At 43.2% G+C, this 22,934-nt stretch overlaps 1 protein-coding gene across 4 annotated transcripts in view; it reads left to right on the top strand.

Annotated features, from left to right (window-relative positions):
* Positions 1 to 22,934, top strand: part of IQCK (IQ motif containing K) — a 98,735-nt gene that overhangs the window by 43,680 nt on the left and 32,121 nt on the right. For all 4 annotated transcript variants that reach the window (XM_075830188.1, XM_075830190.1, XM_075830191.1 and 1 more), the window contains exon 7: positions 6,423 to 6,507. In XM_075830188.1, coding sequence (XP_075686303.1) covers positions 6,423 to 6,507 — 85 coding nt within the window. The remainder of the gene's footprint in view (positions 1 to 6,422; positions 6,508 to 22,934) is intronic.

Here is a 22,934-nt window from a genome sequence, read left to right as displayed (position 1 = left end):
TTTATAAATAAAGTAAAAAAAATTCTTCTTTTACTATTTTTCTCCTAAAGTAATGTAAACAAATAGAAAAATAAACATAATTGGTATCGTCGTGTCTATAATGTCTGGACTATTCTAACTTAACCCACAGGGTGAACGCCGTAAAAAACAAACAAGCACCAGAATGACTGCTTTTTGGTCTCCTTAGCTCCCAAATTTGTTTTTTTTTTAAAAAGTAATGCATGTACGCAAAAATGGTCCCAATAAAATCTCGCTATGCAAAAAAACAAACCCTCACAATGCTCCATTGATGGAAAAATAAAAAAGTTATGGCTCTCAGAAAATTTCGTTTTAAACAAATAGTTTTTTCTTTGTAAAAGTAGTAGATCATAAAAAAAACCTATAAGTTTGGTATCGCCATAGTTGTATTGACCCTCAGAATAAAGTTAACATTCGTTTTAACCGCACGGTGAGATAAAACTAACATCCAAAAACAATGGAGGAATCACTGTTTATTTCCCATTCCGCTCCACATACCGGTAGATTTTTGTTTTTACTTTCCCAGTACATTATGATACGTTAAATGGTGCAATTAATAACTACAACTTGTCCTGCAAAAAATAGTCCCTCATATTGCTATGTTGATGGAAAAATAAAGGGAAGAATAAAAACGAAAATGAAATAACAAATAATGGCTGCGGCGGCAAGGGTTTAAAGTATATTTTTATCATTCTGGATGAATCTTGCGCTGTCCTTTCTGCACTATACCTGTAATGGAGTTGTAACTGGTAGCCAGTTGGACATTTTTTAAGGCAATCCATTATTTCCACTTTAGCACAGTTTTACGGATTAAATTTTTTATTTTTTTGCAGCTGCCATTTACCAAAATGTAGATATCGTATTATTTTCCAAAACTATGATTCTAATGTAACACCACAAAACACATAAATTACATGGGAAAAGTTCAAGCAATTAGTGAAAAATAAAACCTCTACGTTCTCTTCTGAACTCTACTTCTCGCCTTGTGATTGAGAGAAAACCATTAGCAGAAGCTGTTGGAACACATATATAATCTTTATATTGCACATACAGTATATCCCCAGTGGTTTTACTATGCAAGTAAAGTACTTCAAGCATCTCGATGCATCCATTATTCACTTCCCAATGTGCGTGTTGAGCTGATCCAGTGTGTTTTCTTAATTCTGAGCAGGTTTAGGAGGTCTGCCAGTAAATACATTATGATAGCACACTAAACAACTCTGAACTCGACTTAATAGTTTTTCTACCAAGAACATGCTTCATGTTGGCAGTAGCACAGCAATGAATCAAATAAACAGCACTATGGTATATAATTAATGGGGTAATGTACACCTTAAATTAAGGTAACATCATGTCCTGATGTTCATGTATATATATATTTTTGATAAATAGTATAGTTACCATTTAATAATCTATCCGGGGAGCCAGAGTAAGTGCATGCCCAGACGCGGCGGAGTTCTGCATACACTGTCCGCATCAATGCCGCTCAATGCGGCTTTGCCTAAAATGGACATTAAATTGATGCGGACTAGCCGTTGCATATTGAGGGGAAGAGGGCTTCCCTTCTCTCTATCAGTGCAGGATAGAGAGAAGGGACAGCCCTTTCCCTAGTAAAAGTAAAAAGAAATTCATACTTACCCGGCCGTTGTCTTGGTGACGCGTCCTTCTTTCGCCATCCAGCCCGACCTCCCTGGATGACGCGGCAGTCCATGTGACCGCTGCAGCCTGTGATTGGCTGCAGCCGTCACTTGGACTGAAACGTCATCCTGGGAGGCCGGACTGGAGGAAGAAGCAGGGAGTTCTCGGTAAGTATGAACTTCTATTTTTTTTACAGGTTGATGTATATTGTGATCGGAAGTCACTGTCCAGGTTGCTGAAACAGTTACTGCCGATCGTTTAACTCTTTCAGCACCCTGGACAGTGACTATTTACTGACGTCGCCTAGCAACGCTCCCGTAATTACGGGTGCACACACGTAGTCACCCGTAATTGACTTTCTCAGTCTGGCTGTAGACCTAGAAATTCATAGGTCCAGCCAGAATGAAGAAATGTCATGTTAGTAAAACCAATACGCTCTGCAACACACATAACATCTGCGGACTTCATTGCGGAATTTTGACTCTGCATTGAAGTCAATGGAGAAATTCCGCAATGAGTCCGCAACAAGTCCGCTACATGTCCGCAACAGTCAATGTATGCTGCGGACACCAAATTCCGCACCGCAGCCTATGCTCCGCAGCGGAATTGTCCGCAATGTGTAAACGAAGACTACTAAAAAGCTGTGGAAGGCAATGGAGAAACGTGTACGCTGTGGATTTCCGCTGCGGACTGTCCGCAGCGGAATTTCAGAGCAATTCCGCCACGTCTGGTCATGCCCTAAAGGTTATACACATTCCATTTACGTTGAAAGGACCCGCCGAATTCACCGAGGCCGTCCGACCATCCAATATGCATTAGATGCTCTGACAAGTCGGGGTAAAAAAGGAATTCAACGTGCCGATTCCTTTGTTCTTAAGGGACCATCAGAGGTGTCCCTCTTTCCATTAGGAACAAATGCACACTCGGGCGAATCAAGCGTGCATGTTTCCAGGGAGGTCGAGAGCAATAGCTGTCAGCGATACGAGCATTCGGCTGACAGCTGTTGAAAGTGTATGGCGATCTTTAAGTATTAGAGCTCACAACGGAGATCCATGACCATATAAAAGTTGGAGGTTATAGGCTTTGTGCTTTCATACAGGTCACAGCACTTTTAATATTGTTAATGATTTACAGCAGAAGTATATTATTCCTTATAATACAGACCTCAACTCCTATGGTACCTCTTTTCGTGCCAGTCACAGTATGCCCCTCATGCAAACCCATCAAGTGTGCTCCCCCATACAATGCAGGAAACTGTTCCCCCCCCATACAGTACCAGCCATAGTGTGTCTCTACATACTGTGCCAACCAAATTGTGACACCCAGTGCCATGAAGAATACCTGCCAAGTGCTAGCTACAGCCCACCGGTCTCAGCTACATTACCCCCTCCAGTGCCTGCCGCAATGTCCTCCAAGTGCAGGCCAAATGCTACTTCTGCGGGCTTAATGTATTTAAAATGGCGACAACCAATTTACACTTGTAAGAACCAAAGATACTACTGTGGATATTATTTAAATAAAGATTTTTTTTTTTTTCTTAAAATCTGATCTACCCTCGGCAGATCCAAGTTGTCCCATTACTGTGTGCGCCTGTCTACTGACACCTATGTAAGAATATGGACATTATATTAGAAGGTATAGTCATATGTACTGGTTGTGGTAAATATGTCATGGAGATAACAACCAGGAACTGTTACTTTGTAGAAACGTTACTGTAACAGTGAATAATCGTGCACAAAGCTTTTACAACGCGCAGTAAAGAGCACCTATGAGCACTGCGTCATAGCCCATTTTTGACTGGAGTTTTCCTTTAGTTGTATGGCTCTTTACATGTATGTACACAATACATGAAATAAGTATATTTGTTACATTTCTTTATGTTTTCTGTATACACGATCCTTATCTGAATGTAACCAGCTTACACCTTGTTTTTTAATTCTTTTCTCATACACACATTGTCAGGCAAGCAAATCTAGACATGAGACTCTTCAATGACTTGAACATGGTCGCTTCTGAACCCTTGCCCTAGTTTTGATTGATTTGGTGAACACAAAGGAGACAGTTATAGATGAGACAATATGTTCTTGTCAGATTGAAATTACCTCCCATTATCTCTGACTATAATGTGTATTGGCAGCTGCTTAAAAGCGACAAGAATATCCAGAATAATAAAATGTCTGATAACGAAAGAGATTCCAAATTAAAATGTTTCATCTCCCGTGACAGAAGATGTTTTGTGATTGGATTAGACCCTTCTTTGTCCTGGAGTATATGAGTATACAGGACTGTGACTGGATGGATACACATTGTGATCACCTTTCATTGGAGTTCTATTAAATCAGTCTTATCATGGTGCGGTCACATGGCATGTACATAAATTTACCCATGCTTGTACTGAAGAGCCATCAGAGGACTGCAGGCCACCATTTATAGTCAATGGACTCTAGACCAGTGGTTTCCAACCCGTGGCTCTCCAGCTGTTGCAAAACTACAACTCCCAGCATGCCTTGACAGCGTGTAGCTGTCCGTGCATGCCGGAGGTTAGAGTTTAGCAACACCTGGAGAGCCACAGGTTAGGCTGTCATAACAAAATGTGCTTGCTGTCAGATCTGAAGGGTGGTCACAGGGTACCAGAATTTTTATATAACTTGGCTCAAAAGGATGAACTTAAAGAGGACCTGTCACTAGGTCATATAAGTTGAACTGGTTAACTGACCTGAATAGCGCTGTCTCCCTGATTCAAGCGCATTTTTTTTTTCCAGAGATATGGCCCACTGTTGTGTTGGCTCCCTCTATGCTAATTTGCTGTAGTTAGCCAACAGGGCATGAACTACCCTCAAATTTCCTTGTGCCAATTGGTCAGCATCAGAGGCTGGTAAGCTAGCTCTACCCCGTTGGCTAACTACAACAAATTAGCATATAGGGAGCCAACACAACAGTGGGCCATATATTTCCGGAACGGGGAGTCCAGGGAAAAAAATTAAAATGGCACAGGAATCAGGGAGACAGCGCTATTCAAGTCAGTTAACCCCTTCAACTTATATGACCCAGTGACAGGTCCTCCTTAACAGATGCATTATATGACAAAGGTAGATGTATAGTATTGTAAGAATAGTAAGATCTGACAAGGTTATCAATTTTTTTTCAACCTGTTAAGTATATGAGTTCCTGGGATATGATAACACTCGCAGTCTCTGCATAGTGTGATTTAGTGACTGATCCAATTCCTGTCTGCCTTGAACAGCTGCCTCCTGCCATGAATGACAAATTTCATCCTCCCCTCATTGCCCATGTACTGGTTGAACGGCCACACGACCATTCTATTTTTAAGTGACCTGCAGCAGTATGTTGTATAGTTTGTAGCAGACAGGAATTGAACTGGCTTGCGTTCTGAGCCAACAGGGTTGTACTGGTAAAGTGACTAAAATGTCTTGGTGGCGTTAACCTTTTCTGACCCATTACGATTAGTTTTTATTTTTTTATGTTGTTTTGGTAAAATCAATAGAAATGTCCTATTTTATACAAAACTATTCTATCTTAAATGGCTATTCCCATTTATGTCATGTACACAGGGTATCACCTAATTGTCTGAAAGATGCGGGTCCCACCTCTGGGACACCACCTATCTCCTGAATGGGGGTTCCCCACCCCTGTACAATCTGGTGAGGCGACTGCTAGCGACCACAACAAGGTGGAGAATCAGTGCAGAGGTTGCTGGGAATTACGGAAGTAGCCGGGGTCGCTGTGATTTGCTGTTTCCGTAACTCCCATAGAAGTGAATAAGAATGACAGAAACAGCCAAGCACAGTGAGCTCGGCTCTTTACGTAATTCTCTGCCACTTCTGCACTATTTCTCCGGCTCATTGGCAGCTTTCACCTCACCAGGCGGAAGCGGATCCCAGAGGTGGGAAAAGCATCTATCCGTCATTTATGGCATATCCTATGGAGAACGAGAATACCCCTTTAACGAGATCATACGATAAGTCCCACGTATTCCTCATTTGAAGTGACTGTCCCTACTTTTGTCCCAAAGCTCCCCCTCCCTCTTTTTGCTCCTGAAACATCCAGTTTTTGTAGGTGATTAGTAGATTTGGATTACCACATTTACTTTACTAAAAGTTCTATATCCTAAATGTATAATGAAACCCATCCAGTATATTATCTCCAGATTTATTGCTATTTGGTGCATATAAGTATGTATGTTTAACTGGTAATTCATCACAAGAAGACTGCTGAAGAACATGGGTCTACATGAGCAAGTTGATCCTTAACATCGTGAACTATTCTGTCCGTCTTGGACCATCTGAAATATTGGGGTTGAGAATCAGGCACTTGTGATGATCACCAGCACTTTTTATCGAAAAAAGGATTCCCAAACGTACTTGAAAATCTCTGTGGTCAGATGATCCTTCCCTCTGCTTCAAGAAAAGAAAAGGATGAGTCTCTATTACACCCAATGCACTGGCATAGCTCAGGGTTAGACTTCATGCAATTTGTATGTAGCCATAATAGGTTACCTACAGAATTGCATGTACCTCCACATGACTTTAATTTCATATGGCGCCATACAGAGTTTGTAGTACGCATATTGTAGTACAGAAGTATTCTCCCCTCGAAGCCTTGGTTCTAGTGGAGAATATCTCCCACATGCGGCACCCGGCAAAGCACGGTAAAATAAAGCCCTAGGTTTGTAAAACGACAGTAATAAATGTCATAATTTTAGATACCTACAGGAAAACTAATAGTAACATTTTCATTTTTTGCAGTCCAAGACCTCCAATTCCCCTTTCTCTACTCCTGTCGAAAGACGAGGCGGCATTACTCATTCAGTCATTCTGGAGAGGTTACTGGGTAACGTTTCATTGACTTATATAAATGCCTTCTCTGCTTAAGTCTTCCTTTAATACCCTTAATATACATCCAGTTCATTCTGTACCATTTTCTTAAAATGTTATGACAAGAGCTTCTTTTACCAGCACTTTGCACAGTCTGGCTACCCTTTGTGCATAGCAAGCTCCGGCAGGTTTTTTCCATTATCCTGTATTTCCCTAGTGCAGCAGTATAGACCTTGAGACTGAGGAATGATCCACATATTGATCAATAGGTTAATATATTGGGATATTTTTTGCACTAGGATTTATTTATATTTGATAATTATATTGTTACTGGTAAATATAATGATTATGTCCTGTTTTCTCATAGCAAGTTTATTGTTCAAAGTTTTAAACTAACCTTTTAGAGTAACGTCACTTTGTATTGCCTGTATACGTTTTTAGGCTCATTGCAAGAATTCTGTTTTTGGTAAACTTTGTTAGTTACAGTATGTAAAAACACCAAGGACAGATCTAATGTATATTTGCATAGAAGTAAGCTACCCCCAGACTCAAAAGATTTGGCCAGCAGCCCTTCAGTCCATTTTCGCCCCTTTCCTAATAAAACAAACGCTCGTCCCCGATCATTGGCCTGTGTAAACATGACAGTGATCAACTGACAAACGAGCAAACACTCGTTTGTCGACTGATCAAATTTTATGAGCCACCAAAAATATGTTTGTTTTATTCGGCAGCATATATTCCCGTGCGAACAGGGGATGTGCTGCCGACAATATGCAAACTGTATGGGTACAAGAAGTGAAGGCAGCTTTTCGCTCAGAATTGGCGGGGGTGTCACAGCATATACAGCAGATTGCTACGAGGGTGGAGGCCCTAGAAGATGACCACGACGCCACTAGGCGCCATGTCTCTGTGATACAGTCTTCAGTGTCCTCCCAGCTGGCGTCCATTAGAGATATGCAACTGCACCTGGAGGATTTGGATAACAGAGGTCGCCGTCATAATATAAGGATAAGGGGTATACCGGAGCCCTCGGGGTCTGAAGACCTTCCCATCGTGTTAGAGACTATCTTTAATGACCTTTTGGGTGCACCCCCGTCTAATCGGATACCGCTTGACAGAGCACATAGAGCACTGAAACCAAAATCCATTACATCTCAGCCCAGAGATATCATCTGCTGTGTCCAGGACTTCCGCACTAAGGAGGACATTATGCTTAAAGCCCGTCAGCGTAAAGATCTGGAGTATGCCGGTGTGCCGATTCAGTTATTCCCGGATCTCTCCTGGATTACGTTACAGAAAAGACGTCTGCTTCGTCCGCTACTCGCAGCCCTGCGGGACCACAATATTATTTATCGATGGGGGTTTCCGTTCTCCCTCACAGCCCGAAGAGATGGTGTTTCTGCAACCCTGAGGTACCCAGGGGATTTGCCTCATTTCTGTGACTCCCTTGGTATACCAACGCCCAAGATGCAGAATTGGGAGACTCCTTTGCCGCCTTCGTCTCCACCTCCAGTCTGGCAGTCGGTCCGAAATAAGCGGAGGACCTCTCCAAGACGACAGTCTAACCGAAGTTCACCGAGACCTGATTTGAATTGATGGACGCTGCGCTGATACATGGCACCTCCGTAATATATGTGAAGGAGCCTGGTCACCCATACCAGCTGCTCCCTTCGCCAGTTGCACTATTCTAGGCTAAAAATGCACTTAGGATTATATTTCTGATTTTATGTTGCTTCTCTTTAATTCGTTAACGTAAATTGTGGCAGGGCGCGATTGGCCGGGATACACTTGGCTCTTTCACCCCCTTTTTGTTTTTTCGGCCTGTACGTATTTATACGTACTTTTGTACTAGGTTCCTCGACTGTTGAGACCCGACCTCCTTTTTTGATAGGGGTAATTTGTTTTGCAGTTCTCCCTCTGTTTTTAGAGAGAGTTGCAAAGGGTAATATTGTATTACCAGTTTTCTTTTGCTTTAATATCACCCGCCCCAGGGTATAGTATTCTCCCTGGTAGGACTGTCTGAGTTTGTTTGAAATTCATTGATCTCATGCATTTCTCTTTGTTCTCACTGCAGATATGTGTATTGTCTCCCTGGTACGTCTTTACCCCAGTGTCTCTCCCTTCCCTCCTACTTTCATCCGAAATAACACCTGAGACGACAGTGAATCCTCCAAGAACTTCCAAGGTAGAAGGACGCCATAGAACACTGCTTGCTTTGAAACCGACATGGGACTGGCCCCGACATAACTGTGAGCTGTATACATCCGCACTTTCCACATCCTTCTTTGCTCTTTCATACATCTTTGACCATGGTTAAATTTGTCACACTTAATGTCAAGGGTCTCAACTCCAATGTGAAGAGACGCTTGCTTCTCAGGGAGTTGAAATTGCTTGGAGCGGAAGTCGCTTTTCTGCAGGAAACACACTTAGATTCATCCGGAACTTTCCAATTTGCCCGAGGGGCGTATCCTGCTGTGTACTCTGCCTCGTCAGGTCGCAAAAGGGAGGGGGTGGCCATTTTGATAGCAGCTTCCTGCCCCATACAAGTTCACACCTCACATCTAGACCCGAAAGGCAGATATGTTGTAATAGAGGGGACTTTGTTTGGACAGCCCATTGTTTTATGTAACGTTTACTCCCCTAATACCGCACAGATTCCATTCCTACGTAGACTCCTCTCTAAACTCCAGAAGCTTCCTAGGGGGGCATGGCTGGTGGCAGGAGATTTTAATGTCCCGTTCTCCGCGTCCATGGACAGGGTCTCTCTTACACACGCTACTCCGACGCCCACCCTTACAGGACTTTCTACACGTTTTAGACAACTAATTAGAGAGCACCAGCTCTATGATTTGTGGCGAGTGGATCACCCAGGTAATAGGTCCTATACCTTCTTCTCCCATACGCACAGCACTCACACGCGCTTAGATTACTTCTTTGGTAATGTCCCTGCCCTCCGTGCGCTCCAGGGGGCGAATATAGACCCCATCTCTTGGTCAGATCATGCACCAGTTTCTGTGTCCCTGCAAATAGGGAAACCAAATACGAGAGTATGTCATTGGCGCTTAAACGAAACTTTGATTAAGTCCCCTGCTCTTAGGGACAGCCTGGCTGGACATATGCGGGAATTTTATGCACTTAATGAGGGATCGGTTCCTTCTGTATCCACTCTTTGGGAGGCGCATAAGGCGGTGATGAGGGGGCAATGCATAGTAATCGGATCTAGATTGAAAAGAGACTCTAGGGCCAAGCGGTTGGCTCTCCATCGGACAATTGCTAAGTTGGAGAGAGAAATGGGGATTAAACCGGCGGTCCCGACGCTACGGAAATTGATAGAGGCTAGAGCACAACTCAAGGACTTAGCTATGAAGGGGGTAGAAAAGTCATTACTATACACGAAAAGGAAATATTACGACAAAGGTAATAAGGCGCACTCGCTTCTGGCCAGACTATTGCGGAATCAGGCGACTGTTCGTACCCCACAGGCGGTTCGGGATAAGGCGGGCATACTCGAGCATCACCCAGACACGATAGCCACACTTTTTCATGACTATTATAAATCCTTATACCACCTGCCGAATACCTTACCACCTGATCCGGCTCGCCGGAGGGAAACGCTGCAAGCCTATCTCTCTTCCTGTGCTCTCCCTAGACTGAAAGATGAGGAGCTTTCATCCCTGAATGCCCCGATCTCTGCGGAGGAATTGTTTGATATATTGAAGGACCTCCCTAGTGGTAAGGCCCCTGGACCAGATGGCTTTACATATGGGTATTATAAGACCTTTGCGGAGATCTTGGTTCCACGGATGGCTTCGTTATTTAATGAATTCCTACAGGGTTCTCCCATCCCTCAAACATTCCTGCATTCTCACATCACGCTGATCCCTAAACCGGGTAAAGACCACGCAGAGTGCTCCAATTACAGACCCATAGCCCTTCTGAATTCGGATCTAAAAATTTTCACCCGTCTTTTAGCTAATAGACTCAATGTTTGGCTCCCTTCTTTGATTCACAAAGACCAAGTGGGCTTTGTGCCTCTTAGGCAAGGAGGAGACAACACACGAAGGACCCTTGATCTCATTGATGCCCTCCAAAAGCAAAAGGAATCGGCGATCCTTCTTAGCCTAGATGCAGAGAAGGCGTTTGACCGCTTGGGATGGCCATTTATGTTCGAAACTCTAAATTCATTTGGGATTTCGGGCCCTTATTTGACAGCGCTGCGTGGTCTCTACTCCAAACCGACAGCGGCAATTAAACTCCCACACTCCACCTCCCCTCCGTTTCAAATCTGGAATGGTACACGTCAGGGGTGTCCCCTATCCCCACTTTTATTTGTGCTATGCATCGAACCCTTAGCAGCTCAAATACGGAAATCCAGTGATATAGCGGGGGTCCAGATACAAGATAAAGAGTTTAAGGTTTCCCTGTTTGCAGATGACGTCCTCTTGACTATCACTAAACCTCATACCTCCCTTCCTAACCTTACTACAGTCCTCCGTAGGTATGGGAGGCTGTCAGGGTATAAAACTAATACATCTAAAACGGAAGCGCTCCCTCTTAATGTCCCACACCAGGAGCTCCAGCTACTCAAACACAACTACACCTACAACTGGAAGGAAACCTCCTTGACCTACTTAGGAGTTCAACTCACTCCCTCCTATACGTTGGTTTACAAGGCTAATTTCCCCTCTTTGTTTGTAGAACTACGTCAGCTAATGGCCAGGTGGGATCCTCTTCCCATGTCATTTTTTGGGCGCATAGCAGCGGTCAAAATGACCTTGCTCCCTAAATTACTGTACTACTTTGAGACTTTACCGGTAGCAGTACCTATGAAGGAATTGCGGGCCATGCAGTCTTCTATCCTCAGGTTCATATGGCACTCCGGCAGACATCGAATTCCGAAATCAGTTTTATTATCGGGTCGATCTGCGGGTGGGCTATCGGTCCCTGATGTGGTGAAGTACTACTGGGCGGCACACCTCCGTCGCATACCCAGCTGGGTGTCTTTAAGGGCGTACAATAAATGGACCGAAATAGAGAAGCTATGGATGGCCCCGGTTCACCCAAACTCCCTGTTATGGGGCGACCCATTGGTAATGCCGACTGCATCTTTATTGGGTCCCATGAGATTTCAAAGGGAGGTGTGGGATACCTGTAAAAACCGCTTTCATTTGGCGTCGGGTTGCCCGCCCCTGACTTCGATACTCTACACTCCCACTATTCCGGGGGGCACTACCTCCCGAATAGTCCGATTGTGGACGGGAATTGAGGTATTTCACCTGGCTGATATGGTTGATCCCCACACGCAAGAGCTTCACCCGTTTTCATACTTTCAAAAACATCATAATATTCCCTCCTCTGCATTCTTTCACTATCTTCAGGTCAGACATTACATGCAGCAAACTTTCAGATCCACGCGGGTCACTGCACCTACAAGCTTCAAAAGGTTATGTCGGTATGCTACCACTACTAGGGGACTTATCTCAGCCATTTATGCAATATTGCTATCCCCGGAGGGTTCCCCTCCGCCTGGGCATAGATACATGTTGAAGTGGGAGGCCCTACTGAATAAATCCATCCCTCTCTCATTATGGCAGATTATTTGGTCGCAAGCAGCTAAAACCTCCATCTGCACTGCATATAAGGAAAACCAATATAAAATCCTTATGTTTTGGTACCACACCCCTGCCTTTCTGCATAGCTTCAATCCGGGTATTCCGTCGGATTGCTGGCGATGTAGAAATCAGAGAGGAGATCTGTTCCATATTTTCTGGAGCTGCTCACTGGTACAACAGTATTGGTTGGAAGTTAAGAACTTGGCATTGGCGGTGTTGCAGCAGGATATTCCCTTAGATCCTCTTCATTACCTCCTGAATGTTCCCCCTAGGTCTTTGGGGAAATCACCAGCTCGACTCTTTCAACACTTTCTCACTGCCGCTAAGACGTTGATAGCTTGGAAATGGAGACAGACAACCCCTCCCTCTCACATCGACTTAGTAACTAGAATTAGGGAAATACGTACAATGGAACATATGATGGCCTCTATTGACAATGAACTGGACAGGTTCAAAGTGGTGTGGGACCCGTGGGACAAGTATTGGATACAGGGATCTCTAGATTAGGTTGTAGGTGGAGCTCCGACTACCCCCCCCTCACCCCCTTAACCCCCTGTGTCTTTTCCCAGATGTCTTGTTTGTCTATTGAAAGTTACTGTCTTACCATGTGAATTGCATGGCCCTCCATGCTGCTCTAAGCTATATGTATATTTTGAAAAATTTTCAATAAAAACACAGTTGAAACCAAACTGTATGGGGACGAACGATCATATTAGCGATCATTCGTCCCCATACTAACGATCATTGCTCCATGTTTAAACCCTTCCCGATCACCCACTATGTTTTGACGACAGGTAGTGCAAGTCACCAATCTACAGCGATATGCTTTGGCGTCGCTCCTGTGAGCGCTCAACCTCTAAGCAAGAGCTGTAACTCACAACTCCTGAATTTAGAGAAGCCTTTTGAGTACAGCTGAGATCAGAAAACATTCCGACCCCAGCTGTTTAGCTCTTTGATCGCCGCGGTCCGTGACAGCGGCATGATCGATGGGGAGTTGGGGACTCCCCACTTTGATCTCATCACCGGAAAACCGGTGACACGATCGTAGACTGGGGGAACCCTCTGCAGTCAGCCCTGGGGTCCAAGAATGAACCCCAGAGCTGTCTGTTCAGTTTGCCTGCAGAAGCCTGTGTCATAGTGACACTGTGTGAAGTATTAGTATGCAGAATTATCCTAATACATTATAAGTAAAAAAAATAATGTTGTACATAAACGGATCCCGTAATCGGATTTAAAAAAATTTAACAAAAAAAAAAAGTTGTTATTTTGCATAAAATATATTTTATTGCCCATATATTACATAAAAACAAGAAAACCTACACATATTAGGTATCTACACGACCGTAATAACCTGAAGAATTAATTTAATAGGATATTTAGCATAAAACGTGAACGGGATAAAAAAAATAAACAAAAAAACAATGCTGAAAATTGCTTTTTCCAATATTTACACCGCAAAACGAAATTATAGTGTATAACTTACACATTAAATGTTTTCTATCCCCAAACTGCACAGATTTATTTTTTTTATTTCTCCCGCATAAAACAAGGGCTCATATAGCCACCTCAATAAGAAATAAAAAATGTATGGCTGCTGAAACCAGAGCGGCATAAACGGAAAAATTTAGCTGGTTTAAGGCTTTTTCAGGCCTGGTTATTAAGGGGTAAATACACATGTTTTTAGACAGGCCTAAAACATTCCCTAATCGGACTCCTTTCCTTGGCCCCATTAGTCATCAGAATAAGATTCCCTCACACTCCTTCTTTTCATGTCCGTCATACACGAATACTGGCTGGTGACCGGCTCATGCAGCTTTATGTGTATAAAAGATGGCTGGACCATTGTACTGAACAAACACTTTTACACTTGGTGTCTCCCTTGTTTCCTCATAGATTGTAAGCTCTTGCGAGCAGGGTCCTCACTCCTCCTGTCTGAATTGTAAATGAGCTTTGTCACTATGTAATGTCTGATATTGTCTGGTTATGTTCCCTCTAAATTGTAAAGTGCTGTGGAATATGTTGGCGCTATATAAATAAAGATTATTATTATCAATATCAAAGGATTGGTGATCGACATGCTACTATTGTCGATCGGCGCTCGTTACCGGGTAAAAAAATCTTACGGTGTAAAACCACTCCTACTTAAAGTATATAATATCGTAAAATGTTATTTAAAAGTGAAGTTTCCCTTTAACCCCTTACCGCACCAGGACGCACCGGTACGTCCTGCATTGAAGTGCTTTAAGGCACCAGGGCGTACCGGTGCGTCCTGGCTAAAAACTGTCACCCTGTCAAAGGACAAGGTGACAGAACTGTGCCGTCAACTGTTTATGACAGTTGATCGGCACAGTAAGACGGCAGGGGACCATTCACAGCGGCCTACTGCCGGCGATCGCTGTGATTGGTCAGTCAAAGCAGACAGCTCCATGATGTGTGTATGTGATGGCGCTGGCTCAGAAGCTGAGCCAGCGCTATCACCGCTGGATATCAGCTGTCCAACACCCCTCTGCAACGGTCAGGACCGGAGCTAGGCTCCGATCCGGCCGATTAACTCCTTCGATGCATCGATCAACGCGATCGATGCATCGAAGTGTCTTGTAGCCTGTCGGCAACCACGATGGTTGCCACGGGCGCGGGTGTCAACTGTTTGTCACAGCTGACATCTTGCTCTAACAGCCAGGACCGGAGCTAGGCTCCGATCCGGCCGATTAACCCCTTAGATGCAGCTATCGCTGCATCTAAATGATTAGATCGCACCCTATGGTTGCTAATGACAACCATCGGCACCCGCGGGTGTTCCGATGGTTGCTATGGCAACCGTAGCCTAACAATCGCTTCCTAGTACGGAAGCCTATTAGGCCCCGCCGGGAGGCGAAGCCTAATAGGCTTGCTGTCAGTGAATAGCTGACAGCTCTAATACACTGCACTATGTAGGTAGTCCAGTGTATTAGAATAGCGATCAGGGCTTCATGTCTTCAAGTATCCTAGTGAGACACAAAAAAAGTTAAAACAAGTTAATAAAAATGTTGTAAAAAAATAAAAAAAAATAAGTTTCATGTTAAAAAACACTATAACAGCCTTTTTTCCTATAATAAGTCTTTTATTATAGGAAAAAACAAAAAAAAGTACACATATGTGGTATCCCCGCGTCCGTAACGACCCAAACTATAAAAATATCATGCTATTTTACACGTATTGTGAACACGGTAAAAAAATTAAATAAAAAACTATTCCAGAATCGCTGTTTGTTAGTCACAACCCCTCGCAAAACAGAATTAAAAAAAAAGGGATCTAAAAGTTGCATGTACCCCAAAATTATACCATTTAAAAACTGCAGCCCGTCCCGCAAAAAACAAGCCCGCCAACAGCTTTTTTGACGGAAAAATAAAAAAGTTATGGCTCTCAGAATATGGTGACACAAAAAATTTATTATTTGAAACAAAAGTGATTTTATCGTGCAGACGCTTCAAAGCATAAGAGAAACTATATACTTATGGGCATAGCGCATCTTGAATGCCGTAAAAAAATAAAATAATAAAACACATCAGAATTGCAGGTTTTTGGTCACCTGGCTTACCAAAAAAATGAAATACAAAGCGATCAAAAAAATCGCATGTACCCCAAAATGGTACCAATGAAAACTACAGATTGTCCCACAACAAATAAGCCCTCACGCAGCTCCGGTGGAGAAAAAAGAAAGAAGTTCTGGCTCTCAGAATATGGCGATGCAAAATGTGCAGAGTGTCCAAAAGCGGATAAGATCTGGCACCATTTATCAGTGCGACACCGGCCACATATCTGTGGATAATTATTTATTTACCCAATTATTATACCCTCTTATTATGCCCTGATATACTCCGCACAGCTTACATATGCCACCACATAATAAACTGAAATACCAGCAAAACCCCCCCAAAAAACTACCACTAAGCAAAATCTGCGCTCCAAAAGCCAAATGGCGCTACCTCCCTTCTGAGCCCTGCAGCGTGCCCAAGCAGCAGTTTACGTCCACATATATGGCATCGCCATACCCGGGAGAACCCGCTTAACAGTTTGAATTATTTGTCTTCAGTGGCACAAACTTGGCACAAAATATTGTGCACTAAAATGGCACATACCTGTGGAAATTTGCAATTTTCACTTTGCACCATCCTCTGAGCGTTCATTTCTAATAGAAAAAAAACCCCTGTGTGGTCAAAATGCTCACTACACCCCTTAATAAAATTCTTTCAGGGGTGCAGTTTCCAAAATGGGGGTCACTACTTGGGGGTTTGTTTTACTATTTGACCCCAGAGCTCTGCCATTGTGGGCTAATGCTGCGAAAATCACCAAAATAGGTCTCACATGCGCCTTTCACTCCTAAGCCCTGTCATATGTCCAGGCAAATGATAAATGCCTTGAGGGGTGTAGTTTACAAAATGGGGTCACTTCTCATGGTTTTACACTCTACTCTGGTACCTAAGGGAGCTCTGCAAATGCGACATGGCGCCCATACACCAGTCTAGCAAAATCTGTGCTCTAAAAGCCACATGGCACTTGTTATGGCAGGAAGGAGGGAAAAAGTGAGCCCTAATCTACCCACCGCCCTGTCCCTGCCTACTTGCAACGACCCGCCCTAGGCGACGGGGTACAACTGGGCGGCGGTCCCTACGCTGACTACGTGCAAGGGAATACAAACAGGGAACAAGCAAGGGAAGGGGCAGTAGCCCACGGAACACCGTGAGGAAACCAGAGTGGTCAACGAGCCAGACAGAATCAGGATGTCACCAAGTATACGAACGCAGAGCAAGGAGCAGGAAGCAAACCGGGGTCAGAGCGAAGCAGGATAAGCGGAAGCTGTAGCAAGGCTGAAGCAAGGCAGAAGCAGGCTGGAGCAAGGCTGTAGCAGGGCCAGGAAACCAGGAAGAATCACAAGCAATGAGGAAGAGAAAACGGCAGGTATAAATGGACAGGGGGCGGAGCTAACTCCGACTGACCAGGCCGCGATAGGCTCTCCCACTCCTGAGCCTGCCACCCTGATTGGTGGGAGCCGGAGTCAGTCTAAGAGGTCCGGCCTCAGGTGTCGATTGATTAATCCTGGAAGTATCCACAGACGTAGTGCCTGGCTGATCCTTTACAGCACTCCTTCCATTTTGAGCTCTGTCACGTGCCCAAAAAGCAGTTTTGGGCCACACATGGGGTATTGCCATACTCGGGAGAAATTGGGTAACAAATTATGTGTTGTTTTTTGTCCTATTACCCCTTGTGGAAAAAAATTGGGTGCAAAACTACATATTTTTGGGAAAAAAAAAAATTTTTTCATTTTCACTGCCTCATTCTAATACAATTTATGAAACACTTGTGGGATCGAAATGCTCAGTACACCCCTAGATGATTACCCTGAGGGGTAAAGTTTCCAAAATGGAGTCACTTCTCAGGGGTTTCTACTGTACGGGTACCTCAGGGGCTCTGCAAATGCGACCTGGCGCCCAAAAAACAATCAACCAAAATCTACATGCCAAGTAGCACTCCTGCCATTCTGAGCCCTGCGGTGTATACAAGCAGCAGTTTATGACCACATATGGGGTATTGCCGTACTCGGGAGAAATTGCTTTACAATAGTTGTGGCTTTTTTTTTCCTTTATTCCTTGTGAAAATGAAAAAAATTCAACATTTTAGTGGAAAGTATGTAGATTTTCATTTTCACTGCATAATCCCAATAATTCAGCAAAAAAACTGTGGGGTCAAAATGCTCACTATACCGCTAGATAAATTCCTCGAGGGGTATAGTTTCCCAAATGGGGTCACTTTTAAAGGGTTTGCACTATTTTGGCCCCTCAGTGGCTTTGCAAATGTGACATGGGCCGCAAACCATTCCAGCAAAACTTGAGCTCCAAATGTCAAATGGCGCTCCGTCCTTTCTAACTTCCGCCTTGTGTCCAAACAGCAGTTTATTACCACATATGGGGTATTGTCGTGCTCAGAAGAGTTTGCTTTACAAATATTGGGGTGTTTTTTCTCCTTTATCTATTGTAAAAATGAAAAAATCTGAGCTAAAACTACATTTTATTAGAAAAAATTTAGATTTTCAATTTCACGGCATAATTCCCATAAATTCAGCAAAAACCGTGTAGGGTCAAAATGCTAACTATACCCCTAGAAAAATTCCTTGAGGGGTGCAGTTTCCAAAATGAGGTCACTTTTGGGGAGTTTCCACTGTTATGGTCCCTCCAGGGCTTTGCAAACACGACATGGCACCGAAAACCATTCCAGCAAAATCTGTGCTCCAAAATCCAAATGGACCTCGTTCCCTTCTGAGCCCTGCCGTGGGTCCAAACAGCAGTTTATTACCACATATGGGGTATTGCCATCATCGGGAGACATTGCTTTACAAATGTTGGGGTGCTTTTTCTCCTTTATTCCTTGTAAAAACTAAAACATCGTATGTTTTTTCAGAAAAAAAGTAGATTTTCATTTTCACAGACCAGTTCCAATAAATTTATCAAAAAACCTGTGGTCTAAAAATGCTAACTATACCTCTTGAAAAATTCCTTGAGGGGTGTAGTTTCCAAAATGAAGTCACTTTTGGGGGGTTTCCACTGTTTTGGCACCACAAGACCTCTTCAAACCTGACATGGTGTCTAAAATATATTCTAATAAAATAGAGGCCCCCAAATCCACCAGGTGCTCCGTTGCTTCTGAGGCCGGTGTTTCAGTCCATTAACACACTAGGGCCACATGTGGGATATTTCTAAAAACTGCAGAATCTGGGAAATAAATATTGAGTTGCGTTTCTCTCGTAAAACCTTCTGTGTTACAATAAAAACTGTATTACAAATGAATTTCGTAAAAAAAAATAGAAATTTGTAAATTTCACCTCTACTTTGCTTTATTTCCTGTGAAACGCCTAAAGGGTTAAAATAATTTCTGAATGCTGTTTTGAATACTTTGAGGGGTGCAGTTTTTTAAAGGGGTGATTTATGGGGACTTTCTAATATATAAGGCCCTTAAAGCCACTTCAGAACTGAACTGGTCCCTGAAAAAATAGCCTTTTGAAATTTTCTTTAAAATGCGAGAAATTGCAGCTAAAGTTCTAAGCCTTGTGACGTCCTAGAAAAATAAAAGGACGTTCAAAAAACGATGCAAATTTAAAGTAAACATATAGGAAATGTTAACTAGTAAATATTTTGTGTGGTATTACGATCTGTTTTACAAGCAGATACATTACAATTTAGAAAAATGCAGATTTTTGCAAATCTTCTCTAAATTTTGGTGTTTTTACAAATAAATATTGAATTTAACGACCAAATTTTTTCAGTATCATAAAGTACAATATGTCACGAGAAAACAATCTCAGAATCGCTTGGATAGGCAAAAGAATTCTGGAGTTATTACCACATAAAGTGACACATGTCAGATTTGCAAAAATCGGCTGTGTCCACAAGGCCAAAACAGGCTTAGACACTAAGGGGTTAAAGACTTTCTGCAGCTAGTCAGTGACATTGCTCTGTGCAGTCCTCATCAGACAGGACTAGCACAAAGCACCTGATCTGTCATTTATTGTCGTCGCAGCTTTTGATGTGCCACTCAGAATCATTATGTTTCATTAGTACTTGCAACATAATGTGTGCAACAAACATAACCCCCATAAGAGATGATGAAATCACATGCTAGTTCCGGCCTCGTGTGACTGTAGCATGCCGTTTTATAAGTCTATACAGTGCTTACAGCATTTATAAACAAAATGTCAATCACACAAGCAACTTCATGTGACGTTCACAAACCGACATCAATCACCGTTGCTGTATATAGAATGTTTTTGAGAATGTCATTCCCTCTGTGTCCCTACACTGGGCAATGATGACTGCGGTAAGAAATGTGCCTTGTTTTGCATGCATACTGTGTAAACATTTTCTCCAATTCCCAAGGTTTGATCAAGCTGACACTAATGCCCCCGGTAACAGTAATTAACTGTGACAATACCACTGCAGGACTTGGCATTGCTGGGAACTACACAGTCATAGTCAAGTACAGTGGGCCATGCTCCGTGTTGGCATATATAGAGCCGTAACTTTATCTTCTAGACAGAAATCTAAAATGCAGAGGACTCTGCTTAACCAAATTAACTCCTGCCTTACTAGCACCCCAAGATCGACTTCTTTCCGGCACCTCTTACTGTATTTCCAATTCATGATAAACATACTATAAATAACGATTCTTATGTTTCCTACGAACCTCTGAAACTCTTAGGTCTCTTGCACACGACCATTGTGCCACTCGGGCCATTTTTGACGGCATCTGAGTGGCACCTGATAGTCATCACGGACCCATTCACTTTAGCGGGTGAATCGGTTCCATGAAAAATGGTCCGAGTCTCCGATCCGAGGAAAGATAGAACATGTCCTATCTTTTCTTGGACCACTGATGGGACACGGACGGCACACTCGGTCATGTGCATGAGGCGTTAGGCCTCATGTCCACTTCAGTATTTTTAATCAGGGTGCTATCTGTTTTTTTAACGGATAGCACACTGACGCATTCATTTATATGGGGCCATGCACACTTCCATTGTTTTAACGGTTCCATGTGTCCGTTCCGTCAAAAGTAGAAAATGTCCTACTTTTGTCAGTTTTTCGGTGTCCGTCTTGCTCATTGAAACCTATGGGTCCGTCAAAACAACGGACGGCACACGGAAGGCATCCGTGTGCCATCCGTTTTTCATGGATCCGTTGCCAAGCAACAGGGGGGCGTGGCAAAGTTCCTGTGACATGTGACAAGTTGTAGTCAATTTTAATACCTTCCATTTTTTTTAACGGACGATTTAAAACGGAAGGCAAACAGAACTACAACGTCCGTTTTAAACTGAATAACGGAACGGATGCGGAGTGACAACCGAAACCAAACAGATGTCACAATGGACACAGGGATCCGTTTTAAACGGACATGAAAACGGGGAAGGATGTGTGCATGAGGCCTTACAAACAAGATAAATGTCACCTGAAGTTTGTCCGGGACTGAAAGAGATCATAGACAATGTTGAGAAGACAGGGGCATAGCTAGAGTGGATGGGGCGTGTGACTTGCTTGACATGTGCCCCCGTTGCCAGGGGGGGGCACCATCAAGTCACTCTGCCATGACTAGGGTATTTAAATACAGGCATAAGGCAACAAAATGAATATTTGTATTGAGTAAAGGAAAGTCTAGCTATGACTCTGTAAGAAGCAATAGCTTCAAAATGAATGGCAGGGTTCATTTGTGAACTATAGACTTCAAATATATTTTTTCTTTCATTAAAAATTCAATCACTCATATACATAGGTGCTTTCAAAATGTAACTGGTTGCCCCTGGAAACAGACAGCTGTTTACCTCCACTTTCATGTCAGACATGTGACCTTACAGCTTAGCCTTATCCGTCATCTTTACTCCCACAATGCAGTTATTGTAGATATCCTATATGGTCTTTTAACAACCAACATTGCGAGACTGTGAAAATACCACAACTTTGGTTGGATTCGTAGCAATGTGCTGCATTGGGATGCTTCAGAAATACTGTCTGTATATGGACAGTTACGTCACTGGAGCTTCCTTGCGTATACGTTTAATGGAGGCCTGCGATGGATGCCATACAGTGGCATCTGTCACCCATAGGCCCCAATGTTAAAAATACGTATACCTCACGGGATCTGGCGGGATGGAAAAGCGTAGTCTACTACGCTATTCCATCTTTCGAAAAAACGGAGATCAAAATGACTCTTTTTTTGGCCTCAGTCAGGCTAATGGAGACCTATGGACACGTTTAGCGTCTACGTCGGGAGCTTTCCCAATGCTAAACGTAGGGTATAAACGCCATGTTTCCGTTTATAACGCAGTGCTGGATCAGTGCCAGATACCACCGGCACCTGACTAACTCCAATGACTTATGCAGCAGCACTATTCTTCCAGTCAAATCTGACAGAATTTGCGATGGAGACACTGAACGAACCCTCCAATGAGCCTAATGGTATATTCACACACTAGACTAAAAACCAGAGAAAATTGGGTTTGGATCCAGCACAGACGATTCAATAAAATGGAAGGGATATTTCCAAGTTTAATGGGCCAGTATAATTGGCAAGTTAAAATCAGGAATAAAGAGCACAGCGTGACATCCTGATAGTGTAGGGAAAAAAAGTGATAATGGTAGATAGGAAGCCTACGCGTTTCAGACGCTGCGAGCGTCCTTAATCATGGCTTCAGCCATGATTAAGGACGCTCGCAGCGTCTGAAACGCGTAGGCTTCCTATCTACCATTATCACTTTTTTTCCCTACACTATCAGGATGTCACGCTGTGCTCTTTATTCCTGATTTTAACTTGCCAATTATACTGGCCCATTAAACTTGGAAATATCCCTTCCATTTTATTGAATCGTCTGTGCTGGATCCAAACCCAATTTTCTCTGGTCTTGTCTACTGTGTGCCGACACAAGGATCCGTGCACGACTACCCCTAGAACTACATCTGCAACGAAGGTGAGCTGGAGGTGTTTCTCTTTATCTACTAGACTAAAAACGTCTGAAAATACGGAGCTGTTTTCAAGGGAAAACAGCTCCCGATTTTCAGACGTTTTTGAAGCCACTCGCGATTTTCACTGCGTTTTTACAGCCGTTTTTGGAGTTGTTTTCTATAGAGTCTATGAAAAACAGCTCCAAAAACATCCCAAGAAGTGACCTGCACTTCTTTTTTGCGGCCGTTTTTAAAAATGGCAGTGTAAAAAAACGGCCCGTCGGAACAGAACGCCGTTTTTCCCATTGAAATCAATGGGCAGATGTTTGGAGGCGTTCTGCTTCCGTTTTCTCAGGAGTTTTTCGGGC

Source organism: Rhinoderma darwinii, chromosome 6, assembly GCF_050947455.1.
Source record: "Rhinoderma darwinii isolate aRhiDar2 chromosome 6, aRhiDar2.hap1, whole genome shotgun sequence".
Lineage (NCBI taxonomy): Eukaryota > Metazoa > Chordata > Amphibia > Anura > Rhinodermatidae > Rhinoderma > Rhinoderma darwinii.
This window is presented reverse-complemented; position numbering and strand designations above follow the sequence as displayed.